At 41.7% G+C, this 13056-nt stretch overlaps 1 protein-coding gene across 9 annotated transcripts in view; it reads right to left on the reverse strand.

Moving 5' to 3' along the window:
- Window positions 1-1540: 1540 nt before the first annotated feature.
- Window positions 1541-13056, reverse strand: part of shroom3 (shroom family member 3) — a 388660-nt gene continuing 377144 nt past the window's right edge. For all 9 annotated transcript variants that reach the window (XM_080190584.1, XM_080190642.1, XM_080190660.1 and 6 more), the window contains 4 exons: window positions 10744-11238; window positions 9034-9190; window positions 7467-7739; window positions 1541-3667 (listed from right to left, as the gene is read on the reverse strand). In XM_080190584.1, coding sequence (XP_080046710.1) covers window positions 3329-3667; window positions 7467-7739; window positions 9034-9190; window positions 10744-11238 — 1264 coding nt within the window. In that variant the 3' untranslated portion in view covers window positions 1541-3328. The remainder of the gene's footprint in view (window positions 3668-7466; window positions 7740-9033; window positions 9191-10743; window positions 11239-13056) is intronic.

The following is a 13056-nucleotide window of genomic DNA, read 5'->3' on the forward strand; positions in this document are numbered from 1 at the left end:
TCAAATAAAACAAATATACAGGACCAGCTAAGAATCATGGAGTTAGGCTGATTTGGCCAACTTTGCAGGCACACGGAGGGAATAATTCAGAGCACTGCACACAACTGCTGGTTGGGGCATTGGTAGAACATTCAGTTGATATGTGACATCAGTATGTTGGGAAAATCCAGCACTGTCTGTAACCAGGCACAATGCAGCACCATCTTTAAACCACCACAATCTGGCTCTACCTGGGCCTTCTCTGGTTTAACAAGAGCATCCCCAGACTCTCCACAAGATCAAAGTCCCTCATTCCTGCTGCCAGGCCTGTAAATTTCCTTTGCATCCTCTTGAGCACCTTTTCAATGATGGCTAGCCCAGGGTTGAACACAATATTCTACCTGAGGCCTAAATGGCATTTTATGAAGTCTCGGAATAACTTCTTTGAATTTCTACTTTACACATCCAACAACATAGTTAACAGCCATCTCAACTTATCCTACCACCTTCAAACATGAATGGACACACACCTCCAGACTCCTCTGCTCCTGCACTGCCATTAAAATTGTACCATCTAGTTTATATTGCCTCTCCTCACAATGAATGAGATTCCCAATTTGGTGTCAACTAGGACCTCTTTGAACTGTGGAGTCAAAGGATAGTTAAAACACAGAAAGAAGCCATTTGGCTCATTGTATCTGTGCAGGTTCTTTGCAAGAACAATTCACCTAGTCCCACTCCAGCTATTTTTTCCACTTCCTTGCAAATGTTTTCTCCTCAGATAATTATCCAGTTCTTTTTCTGAATGCCCCAGTTGAACCTGCCTCCATCACGCACACAGGCAGTGTGTTCTAAGTCCTAACAACTCACGGTGTAAAAAACTTATTTCCTCATGTTGCCATTGATTTTTTTTACAATCACCTTAAATCAGTGTCCTCTGGTTCCTGCTGCTTCCACCAAACAACATCAGTTTCTCCTTATCCACTCTGCTTGGATTCCTCATAATTTTGAATACCTCAATCAAATCTTTTCTCTTAGTCTTCACTTCTTTAAGGAGAATAATTATAGCTTCTCCAATCCATCCTTGTAACTGAAATCGCTTATCCCTGAAACCATTGTGATCAATCTTTTCTGCTCTATGATGTCTTCATATCCTTCTTGAAGTGTGATGCTGTAGTTGAGTCAACTATATTATTTTGAGTTTGTCCACATTTATTTTGTCTGGTTTTCTCATAAGCACCAGGGAGATTTCTATCTGGTTTGAAATCAAGCTCAGGCTCCACTGTCTAATCAAGGTAATCCTCTCCCACACACCCATTACTCATGTTTATATGAATTATTAGGCCAGGGTAAGTATTAATTGTAATTGTTCATCAAGTAGGAGGAGGGGTTCAGAGAACATTATTCATTTTCTGAACATTAAGTCTCTCTAATAAAGAATAAACATTAAAAACGATAGCCTATTTCTGGACAGCAAATGGTGCTGGTAAATGTGTTAGGAATGTTTTACATAATAATGGTGTTATATTCACATAGGAAACAAAACACACAACCAACTGCCGACACACATCATTTTTATTGTCTGCAGCAGTTAAGTGGTTTTACAAGCTTCAATGTCATGATTTCTGTCTGAAAACGCATCTCACCAAAACATGTGACTGTGAGAAGTACAGCAAACTCTTTCTTATTTATTTCACATACCATACAACTGGCTGATTTGAGAGAAGCCATGCAGTGTGTTTCACATCACTGTCTGGACAAAGACTCAGAATGGCTATGGGGGAACGTATTGAATGAGTCCAGCTGGGACCATAGCCAAGTCGTGATTGAACCCTGAAAAGTCATCACTCTCTGAATTTTAAAAAAACATGTTGGCATTACAATCAGGAATGAGCAATTATCCATACAGCAACATATCGTCAGATGCAGCAACAAAGCTTTAAAAAAACTAATACCCAGGACTGACACAGGCTGAGAAATGAACACTCTTAGCACATCTGCTATGTCAGTGACTATTATGTAGGAAGTTAGTATTATGTACAGTGGTTTACAAGCATCCCAATACACTGAGAAATCAGAATATAAAAAATGAGTATTTTAAAAGGAGAGAACAAAAGACAGCATTAGAAAATCTGTTATTACTAACTGAATCAACACATTAGCAAACCCACGAAAATAGAGCTCTGTGGGTGGAGCTGTGCACATCTGCACTGTAAACTGCATTCCCAATACTACAATTAACATCACATTACGCACACAGGGATGGGAACACTCTTGAAACAGGTGAGCTTGGATCACGTGGTGTGCTTATTGTAATTTCCTTCATCCACGGAGAATACTTCTGCGACAAACACGTTCCACTTGCTCCACAGACCTCAGTCATCTAGATTGTGTTTTCAATCAAGTCCAACCTAGACATAAATTTTGGGACCCTGGAAGAGCTCCTGCCTTCTGGCAATGGGCACCCATGCTGGATAGTCTTCAGTGGCCATCGAAGTCAACCAGCTGTAAGAAGGGCGAGCACTCAGTGGCTTGTTTTGGTTGTGGGGGGTGTGCCATGTCTAACATCTAATTGCCAAATGTTACGACATAATGCATTTATATAGAAATTTAAGTTTATAAACATCATTTGAACAACTGATAGTTTGAACTGGATTTCATGATGTGAAAATTGAGCATCACCCAACATTAGTTGGAAAGTATTGGTCAGTTGTCCGTGTGTACCATTCTGAAATGCTTCTCCAAACTGCAGCTTTCTCTCTGTTCTTGGTGGTCCTAAGTCCTTCATTGTTAATTTAAAAAAAGACAAAACTTTTGAAGATTGTAATCACTTTGTGTGACTATAGGTCGCTTCCTTTCATCCAAAAGTTATTTTCTTACAAAATTAGATTTTCTTTTCCCTACGCAATAAAGTAGAACCATAAAAGGTTAGCGTATGTACAGAAACTTACACTTCAAAATTATAAATAGTAGTAATTCACTTGATGTTATTGGGAAGGCTACAAAATGCTTTCTTTTTGTTTTTAAAATAAGTTGCAAGCAGGGACTTTTTATTGTGCTGTTCTCCTTGGTCAGGGTTTTAAAAAGTATCTTTAATGTCACTCTTGAAACGATGCTTGAGATGCCCCACAGGCATTTTCAAGTTTTGTGCTGTTGCAGACTTACCTATACTGAGTTCCCAATAGAAGCATCTTCTGTCTAAACAATGCTAGCCATTGTTCCTTTAAAACCTAGAATTTGATAGCAATTTAAATATGCCGTTTTCTTCATCCAGAATCGTCCTTGTTCTTGTTCGCTGAGTGATTTAGGGTTAAAACCTGATTAAAAATTCTTACGTTTTTCCTTTTTTTTAAAGTGAAGAGGTAAATTTTGTTTGCGAGGCGGCAGGCTCTGGGTGGCTGGCAGGTGAGTGAGCCGTCCTTTGTGATACAAAGTCAGCAGGCAGGCTCTCCAACAAACACTTCAGCTGCTCCTCACCCAGCTTGATCTTGTCGTCCAGCTCCCGCTGCTCCAGCAGCAGAGCTGCCTTCATCCTCACAAAGTGCTGGTAGTCTTGGAATTGCTCCTCTGTCAAGTAGTTCTCCAGGATGTCCAGGACCACACGTGCCCTGCGATCCAGATTCTCCTTCAGTTCCTTGGCATCCTCGTGTTGGCTAGTCAGAAGTCTCCGCTTCTCATTCAACAGATTCTGAAACATAAAATGCACAACTTTTCAGTTAACTCTATGCTACTTAAATCCCACAGTGCAGAAGGAGGGCATTCGACCCACTGAGTCTGCACCAACCACTATCCCACCCAGGCCCAATCCCCATAACCCCATGCATTTACCCTAGCTGGTCCCCCTCACACTAAGGGGTAATTTAGCATGGCCAATCTACCTAATCCTGCACATCTCTGGACTGTGGGAGGAAACCGGAGCATCAGAAGGGAACCCATGCCATTACAGGGAGAATGTGCAAACTCCACACAGTGACCCAAGCCAGGAATTGAACCCGGATCCCTAGCACTGTGAGGCATCAGGCAAATTGTGCGGAGGGTGTGGAGAGTCTGCAGAAGGATCTAGATAGGCTGGGCGAATGGGCCAGGAAATGGCAAATGGAATTTAATGTTGGCAAGTGTGAGGTGGTCCACTTTGGTAGGAAGAATGGTAGGAAGGACTATTACTTACGTGGCGAAAAACTGCAGCAGGCGACGGTGCAGAGGGACCTCGGGGTCCTTGTGCATGAGTCGCAAAAACCCAGCTTGCAGGTGCAGCAGGTGGTCAGGAAGGCGAATGGGATGCTGGCCTTCATAGCGAGGGGGATTGAATATAAAAGTAGGGAGGTCTTGCTGCAGCTGTATAGGGCATTGGTGAGGCCGCAGCTGGAGTACTGTGTGCAGTTTTGGGCGCCGCACCTGTGCAAGGATATTTTGGCCCTGGAGGGAGTGCAGAGGAGGTTTACTAGGCTGATACCGGAGTTGAGGGGGTTGAGCTATGAGGAGAGGCTGAATAAACTAGGCTTGTACTCGTTAGAGTTTAGAAGAATGAGGGGAGATCTCATTGAGACGTATAAGATGATGAATGGGATGGATAGGATAGAGGTGGAGAGACTCTTCCCGCTCAAAAAAGACAGTAGGACTAGGGGGCACAGCCTCAAGATAAAGGGGAGGCGGTTTAGAACGGAGTTGAGGAGGAACTTCTTCACTCAAAGGGTGGTGAATCTCTAGAATTCTCTGCCCGTTGAAGTGGTGGAGGCTGCCTCGCTAAATATTTTTAAGAAGCGGGTTGATGGGTTTTTGATAAGAGAGGGGATTAAGGGTTATGGGGAGAGGGCGGGAAAGTGGAACTGAGCCACAACAGATCAGCCATGATCTTATTGAATGGCGGGGCAGGCTCGAAGGGCTAGATGGCCTACTCCTGCTCCTATTTCTTATGTTCTTATGTCACTTGCCACATTTAACGTGAAAACTTTTGAGGAGAAATCAGAAAGCAACGAGGTCCAAGCAGCCCATACTTTTCATCCCCTTGTGCCCAGTTTACTGCCCTCCCCTTCATTCACTGGGATACAGAACCTTGGGGCTCACTTACTTGGTCTCGAGTAGCTGATCAACGTGGTCACTGTTTGAGTGCCAGTGACTATGAGAAGACATCACAGCCAATCCCAAGATAATGATCAACCAACAGCCACATACTGCATGGTGGCACAGTGGTTAGCACTGCTGCCTCACAGCGCCAGGAACCCAGGTTCAATTCCTAGCTTTGGTCACTGTCTATATAGAGTCTGCACATTCTCCCGTGTTCCCGATTAGATACATTCTTAGCTGAATTCTCCCTCAGTGTAACTGAACGGGAGTGTGGCAACTAGGGGATTTTCACAGTAACTTCATTGCAATGTTAATATAAGCCTATTTGCGACTAATAATTAACATATAAACATATTTATAATAGAACGGTGATATGGAGCACTAAATCCGCTTATTTTTCTCGTCCCTAATCTAGGGATGTTGAAACTAACGCTAATATATTATGTGCTGTCTTAATTGAAATGAGCTGAATTGGGGATCTAACTTGTGACCTTTCTGGCCTGTGTGTCTCAGTTACTGCTTTTCCTCTCACCATTTTCTTCAATACTTTTGTTTCATAAAAACTGTCCCCAAAGTTGGCTGATATTAACACCACTTTGACGCATTTCTTTAGCTTCGAGATGCAAAATTCCCTGAATGGTTCATTCATCCAAATGGGTTTTGAAGAAGAGAGCCACAGTGGACAGGTTCCTTATTACCCACAGTTCTCATAGGTTGGTTCCTATTTCATTCATATTTGGGTGTGTATCTAGGGTCCATTAATTCCAAACTGACTGGTAGGTGATATTTCTCAAAAAACAGGAAAACTGACTGTCTCCCATTTTGTCTCACCCTTTTTGTCAACTGCACTGAAACATCAGTATTAGAAGTTACTGAGTATCAGTGCTCAGGAATGACCTGGGTTCATTTCCTAAGTTGTGTTAAATTATCCAGTAAAGAAAGATTCCATCAGTAATACAGGGCTATTATATTAGTATCGTATTATCGTATCACAAATGTGAGGTAATGCATTTTGGAAAGTCTAATACAGATAGGAAATATACAGTAAATGGCAGAATCGTTAGGAGTATTGACAGGCAGAGGGATCTGGGTGTACACACACACAGGTCACTGAAAGTGGCAATGCAGGTGGAGAAGGTAGTCAAGAAGGCATACGGCATGCTTGTCTTCATTGGCTGGGGCACTGAGTTTAAAAATTGGAAAGTCACGTTGCAGCTTCACAGAATGTTAGTGGGGCTGCACTTGGAATATAGTGTTCAACTCTGGTGGCTACATTACCATAAAGATGTGGGGGCTTTGGAGAGGGTAAACAGAAGATTTACCAGGATGTTGCCTGGTATGGAGGACATTAGCTATGAGGAGAGGTTGGAGAAACTTGGTTTGTTCTCACTGGAATGACTCAGGTTAAGGGGCAATCTGATAGAAGTCTACAGGATTATGAGAGGCATGGACAGAGTGGATAGTCTGGGTGGCTTTTTCCCAGGGTGGAAGAATCAATTACTAGGGGGCACAGATTTAAGGTGCGAGGGGCAAAGTTTAAAGGAGATGTACGAGGCAAGTTTTTCTTTAAACAGAGGATGGTGGATGCCTGGAATTTGCTGCCGGGGAGGTAGTCGAAGCAAATATGATAGTGAGTTTTCAGGGGCATCTGGACAAATACATGAATAGAATGGGAATAGAGGGATATGGTCCCCAGAGCAATAGGGATTTTTAGTTAAGTCGGGCAGCATGGTTGGTGCAGGCTTGGAGGGCTGAAGGGCCTGTTCCTGTGCTGTAATTTTCTTTGTTCTTTAGTATCTTTAAAACAGCACTTCATTATGAGTTGTGGGTTCCTTGTAATCTTTACAGTCCAGTCTTGCATTAAAACAGCATCAACTTCCAGCTCATGAGGGAAACATACCATCAGTGGCCATATTGATTAGTTACCCGAGGCCTAGTAAGTGAATGGGTGCAGCACAGTGGCACAGTGGTTAGCCCTGCTGCCTCTCAGCGCCAGGCACCCAGGTTCGATTCCGGCTTGGGTCACTGTGTAGAGTCTGCATGTTCTCCCCGTGTCTGCGTGGATTTCCTCTGGGTGCTCTCGTTTCCTCCCACAGTCTGAAAGATGTGCTGGTTAGGTGCATTGGCCATGCTAAATTCTCCCTCAGCGTACCCAAACAGGTGTCGGAGTGTGGTGACTCAGGGATTTTCACAGTAAATTCATTGTGGTGTTAATGTGAGCTTACTTATGAGTAATAATAAAAAAAATTAAACTTTACTTCTTCCCTCCACTGAAGACCACAATCATTTCAACAACTACCCTGAGACAGAAATATTAGCCCTCCTATATGTTACAAGTTCTAAATGATAAGAACCAAAGCCTCCCTCTGTTGATTACATAATATGAAATCAAACCAAAAGCAGCATGGGTTAAGATTACGTACACGCTCCTCAGCATTTGTATTTTCATCCAGAGTCTTCAGGATATTTTCCACTCGAGCCAAACGACCGGAGAGGGAAAGCAGCAAGTTCACTACTTTATCCAAATCCCCAATGAACATCTTGTACTTTTCAAACTCGTTGGACTTGCACAGGCCTTTAATCATGTTCTCCACATCCTCACCCACAGCACTGTTCAGTTTCATGTCAGCTGCAAGGTTCTCCTTGGCTTCACGTAGGGTCTGGAGTTTGTACGTTATACTTTCAATTAGCTCAGACTACAAATCAAGAAAGACAGAGAACAGAATTAAATTAGGAGAAAGTGTAATATCACTTCGGAAGCTTTTTGTTAAAACCTTTAAAAGCCTAACTAATTTTGACCATTTCACTCATTCACCACATTTTTGTTTACTGTTGTCACATTACACTGTATAGGATGAATTTACATTCCAGTGTTATCATGGGTGGCTTCAGGAAGTGTGCTGCACAGCAAATGATGGGGTGCCACTACCTGCAGAGGGGCAGGAAACTCAGTGAGGAGATGCCACTGGCAACAAGCAATTGGCCATCATTTGTTTTGGCCCAGTAAAGGCTTCTGCAGGCCGGTGATCTGATCATCCCTGGCTTCAGCACACGTGTCTCTGCTTTCAGGAAAATCAGACAGGCAGAAGCAAAGAAGTCATTCACATCTGTCAAACGGGTGTTGGTCCGTTACTGCTGGCTGTATAGAATCCTCCTCCCTCCCCCAGCATAAATCACAGTAGCAACACGGGCATCTCCAGCATGAATTACTTCTACTTGATTGAATTACGTAATGTAAAGAGGCATCAGTCAGCAGCAGATCACTTTCTGTGGCTGCACTGAAAACCATATCAAAGGATCTGTAATAGTGAATGTTGTTGAAAGGATGTGGCAATTCTTCATGGTCTGTGGAAGGCCCAGGACATTGCCACTGCAAACTGATATTGACATACATTCATCATGTCACATCAATATGCAGCAAATTGATGCTAGTGGTCTAAATTCAACCAAATAAAAATAACTTTTTTTTCAACTAGCTGTTCTGCACCAGAAAGACATTTCAAAGAGAAAATATAATCATTATCTGCAAAGCAACCGACTAAGTTATTATTCTGCCTATTAAAAACAGCAGCATTTGGCTATTCCTCCTGAAGGTTCTGACATTCTTCATATAAGAGCCTCCGTAACTGGGGCCGGAATTCTCAGACCTGGCCTGCGGCTGGGGTTCTCCAGGACTGCTGCAATGAATGCGGATTTGGCCGAGCGCCAAATTCTCCATCCTTGCTGGCAGTGGTAGCGGGGTGTACGAGACTGGAAAATTCTGGCCAGAGCCTTGCAGGCTGTTTGACTGCGCTGGATGTGGCAATGAGGTTGGAAGTAGCAATGAGCAGGCCCAACACTGAGGCTAATAAACCGTGGCGTGCCACCTGCTACGGTACCAAAGATTAGTTAACTCAGAGTTTAGTATCATATTGGAATAGTACTTTCAGCAACTGAGAAGTGATGCAGCCAAGTTTCGCTTTTGGTGATGAAGGTTTGAAATGGCAGTACCTTTTTCTCATTGATGTCTGTCTCTTCTTCCTCCTCATCTTCACCGGAATTTCTCTGCATATCCTTTACTTTCTTCACCAGTTCAGCTTTGACAGCAGATGCGCTGTGATAAGTGGGACAGTGAGTCAAAGCTGCTCCCGTCTCTCTCTCTTCTTTCCTAAGGACAAAGAAGGAAGTTTAAGAGATTTAAGTCACTATTTGTGAACACACAAGCTATCCAGAAGACAAAAAAACCCCTTCAATAGGGAGAGTTAGAGGCATTCTATTTAACAAATCAAACCGCAAGTTACCCGGATATCTCCAAAGCTGAAAAACACTTCAAATCCTTTTTTAAAGGTAATTCTTTGCCTCTATCCCACACACTGGCAAATCCAAGCGCGTTCCAAGGTACGAGTTCGCATTCACCTTCCCCAAATATGAAGGGCCAACACTGGCTAAATGGCCTCCTTCTGTGTGATCTTATAGTTATATGAAGTTACCATTCTTTCAGAGTATTTTCCAGCAGGTCATCAAAAACAGGAAATAATCTCCCTCTTTTCCAGGCCAATTAAAAAAACTGTAACTCTGGCTAAGATTAGCAAGGAACATTATAAGCACCTGATAGGGTTACTTTGCTGTACAATTGATTACCAGCCCAGTTTCTCCATTTTCCCAGTCTCAGCAGCTGACAGAGACCCAGGTTAAGAAAAACTAAATATTAAGAGCTCACAAAGCTGGGGGTCCCATCAGCATGAACTCTCAGTGAGAATGATTAAAACCTCACAACAATCTAGTCGGAAAGTTTTGGTCTCTAAGAAACACGAGACATTTACACTGCTGAGGGCAGAGACTAATCTGTGGTATGAGTGTCCAACTTGGGCTTATCATCCTGGTAAGGATGCATTCATGAGACAACCTTACAATTGTATAAATGGTTACAGAAGATCTTAATCTGAAATACTACTTTAAGTTAAACTGCAGGAGGTAATGAAAGGATCACAGATTCCAACGGGATATTTTATAACAGACATCAGGGAATTCCTCTTCTCACATAGTGATCAGTGTGTGGTAATGGAGCCAAAACCTTGGAATTGTTTAAGAAACAATTGGTTGATGTAATGGTGGATGTTAGGATATCTCTGGGTGGATGATTCAAGGCCACATCCGTGATTATCTTATGAACCCATGGTTCACTTTAAGAATGCAGGACAACAGCACTAGCAGTGTTTAACAGACATACGCAAACAGTCTCATCAACCAACTTCAGACTCATAGAAGATAATCATTCTCACTAGTGAAGGATAGTCAATGGTAATGATAGTGTACACCCACAAAAACATAAACACATACATACATGCACACACACTATGTATTAGGTACGTGGGGCAGTCTTTCTCCCATGATCATACCTGTTGTGTATAGTTTTTTTAATCAAAAAAACTCCACTAAGAAAAGTGCAATATCCATTTTCCCCTTACCCAGTAGCATCAGCTGCTTAATGTCAAGAACATCACACCAGCAAAAACAGGACATCTCACTATCAACAACAGCAGCTATCTCTCTGCTCGTTCCCTTGTTTTGGGGTGCACAGAGTCTGCATTTTGCTAACACCAGTGTGGGGGAAAACAGTACCATATATACTTTGCACAAACAGCATCAACACAATCATATTGCTAACAATATTTAATGGACGTCTACTAATATCTCCCTTTACAAAGCTTTAGGACTTACTTATCTTCCTCAGATACAGGCTTGTTGACCACCTTTTGCAACCTTGGCCTTCTGTGCTGTGCCTCTTGCCTCACCGTGGTGCTCCTGGGGAAAATACCCTCCATGAGATCCATAGTCGTCTTCAGGTTCGAATCTGGATCTAATATCTCTGCCAGAGATTTATCTTTGCCAATGATCTCCTTGGCAAGTTCTTCCAACTTGAGGTCCTCAGGAGACTTTACACTTACTTCAAGTGGCACAGAGAGGTGTTTGTGCTCCACATTTTCTTGGCTTGTGGCATCCTTTTGGGTTTTAACACATGCTGCATCCCAGCTTTGGTTTCTGGGCTGCGAAGTTTGGGTAGCGTGAGTTTGTTCTGGTCCTGTAAGGGTGTTTGTTGTCACACCTTCCAGCCCACAGTTGACTGCAGAAACACTGCAGCTGCAAGGTGGGTTTGTCTGGCCATTTTTCTCCATGCTGGTCACCGCAGGTACATTGTCCTTTGCAGCTGGAAACCTTCAAGATGCAAAAAAGTGGTGTCAAACAACAGAAGAGCCCACATTCAATTGTGACTATCATAACAGCTGATAAACTTTATTTTCACAGAATCATAGAATCCTGACAGTGCAGAAGGAGGCCATTCGGCCCATCGAGCCTGCATGGCGAACAATCCCACCCAGGCCTTATCCCCGTAATCCCATGTTTTAACCCTGTTAATCCCCCTGACACTAAGGAGCAATTTAGCATGGCCATCATTTAGTAAGATTTTGGTGAAACAAAATCATATTTATATTGCTTCAAGTTTTTATTCTCATTTCAGAGGTCAGTGTAGCTTTCGTTCAACATTTTTCCAAGTATTAAACATAGTATTAATTTAAACATAAACATAATATTAATTTAGTAGTGTAACTGAATGATGTTTCCCCAAACTATTAACAAAATATTTAAAAATAAACGGTAAAATCATTTAAATGAAACATTCATATATTGCCATATCACATCTCAGAAACACTTCAAACCACTTCACATATAATTATCCACTTCAGAGTATGACAATTGTTTTAAGCAGGCAATTAATTTCAAAATAATTGAATACAAAGTAATTCCTTGGTGCAAGATTTTATAATACTCAATTCTGAATATCTTCTGGTTCTGTTGGCCTGACTGCAAAAACTGTTTTTATTTAAATTATTTTTGCCTCATGTTCTTTAAGCTGTCTCCAGCTTACAAACTGCACTCAGTGAGATGAGAGAGTGTCAAACACCATGTTTCCATGCAGTTAGCCAGCAGGGAGACAGTGATGACGAAGGATTATTTTCCTGCATATCCAGATTAATTTAGGATTTTGTTTGCTTAAACTCTGAACATTACCGGTGCGTGGAGTGGTCCCTGTTGTGAACCTTATGTTCCACAATTACCAGCACCTGAGATTTTTGTTTGAAAACTGATTTTAATTTAAAAAAATACAGAAATTAGTGGTTGCAGCTGTAATCAATGCAGTTATATCCTAGCCATACACGGTTGAATATTCAAACCTGGTCAGAAGTAGTAGATAAAGTTTATTTATTTATTACTCACAAGTACATCTACATTAACACTGCAATGAAGTTACTGTGCAAATCCCCACACTCTGGCACCTGTTTGGGTAACTGAGGGAGAATTTAGCATGGCCAGTGCACAGATAGAAACAAGGGATTTTCTGCTACATCCTCCTTAATTGAAGTTATATTGAACAAAAACGTTTTCATTCCTGAATGTTGTCATTTAAAGAAAGGAATTATGTTGTGTCTGTTTACCTGTAATGTAAATTCCCCCATACCAACTTCAATCAAATATAAAACTTTATTCAGGCGATTTAATACACTAGTTGCAAAATGTACTGTAGCAAAAATTTTCATCTGAAGATTTGCTGCTTTGCATTTATAATGCCAGTTAGTTGCAGCATGTGCTATTTATTCTCAATAATGGAGAAACTATCACCAGATTATCATTTACAATAATGCCAATAACCCATTAAATGAAATGCTTCATAGAAAAATTTCCCCACATTATTACAAATTCAGTATAATATGCGTTGTATGGAAGTTAGTAGACCGAAAGAACAGTATTTAGCAAAATATATGCAAGAGATTTAAATACTGTAGTTGTAAGAGATTTTAATATGGACTTCTCCTTGCCATTCCTTCCTCCTCTCAGTAATTTATTCTGTAATTTATTAAAATTTTGGGCCTGGCGCATATTACATAAATAAACATACACTTAAAGGAAGTCAATCCTGACTTTCACTGAAGAGAAAAATTGCCCTATGCACAATTCTTCGAACTGAAGTACTTT

This window comes from Carcharhinus amblyrhynchos, chromosome 1 (genome assembly GCF_965287045.1).
Source record: "Carcharhinus amblyrhynchos chromosome 1, sCarAmb.v2.hapA, whole genome shotgun sequence".
NCBI lineage: Eukaryota > Metazoa > Chordata > Chondrichthyes > Carcharhiniformes > Carcharhinidae > Carcharhinus > Carcharhinus amblyrhynchos.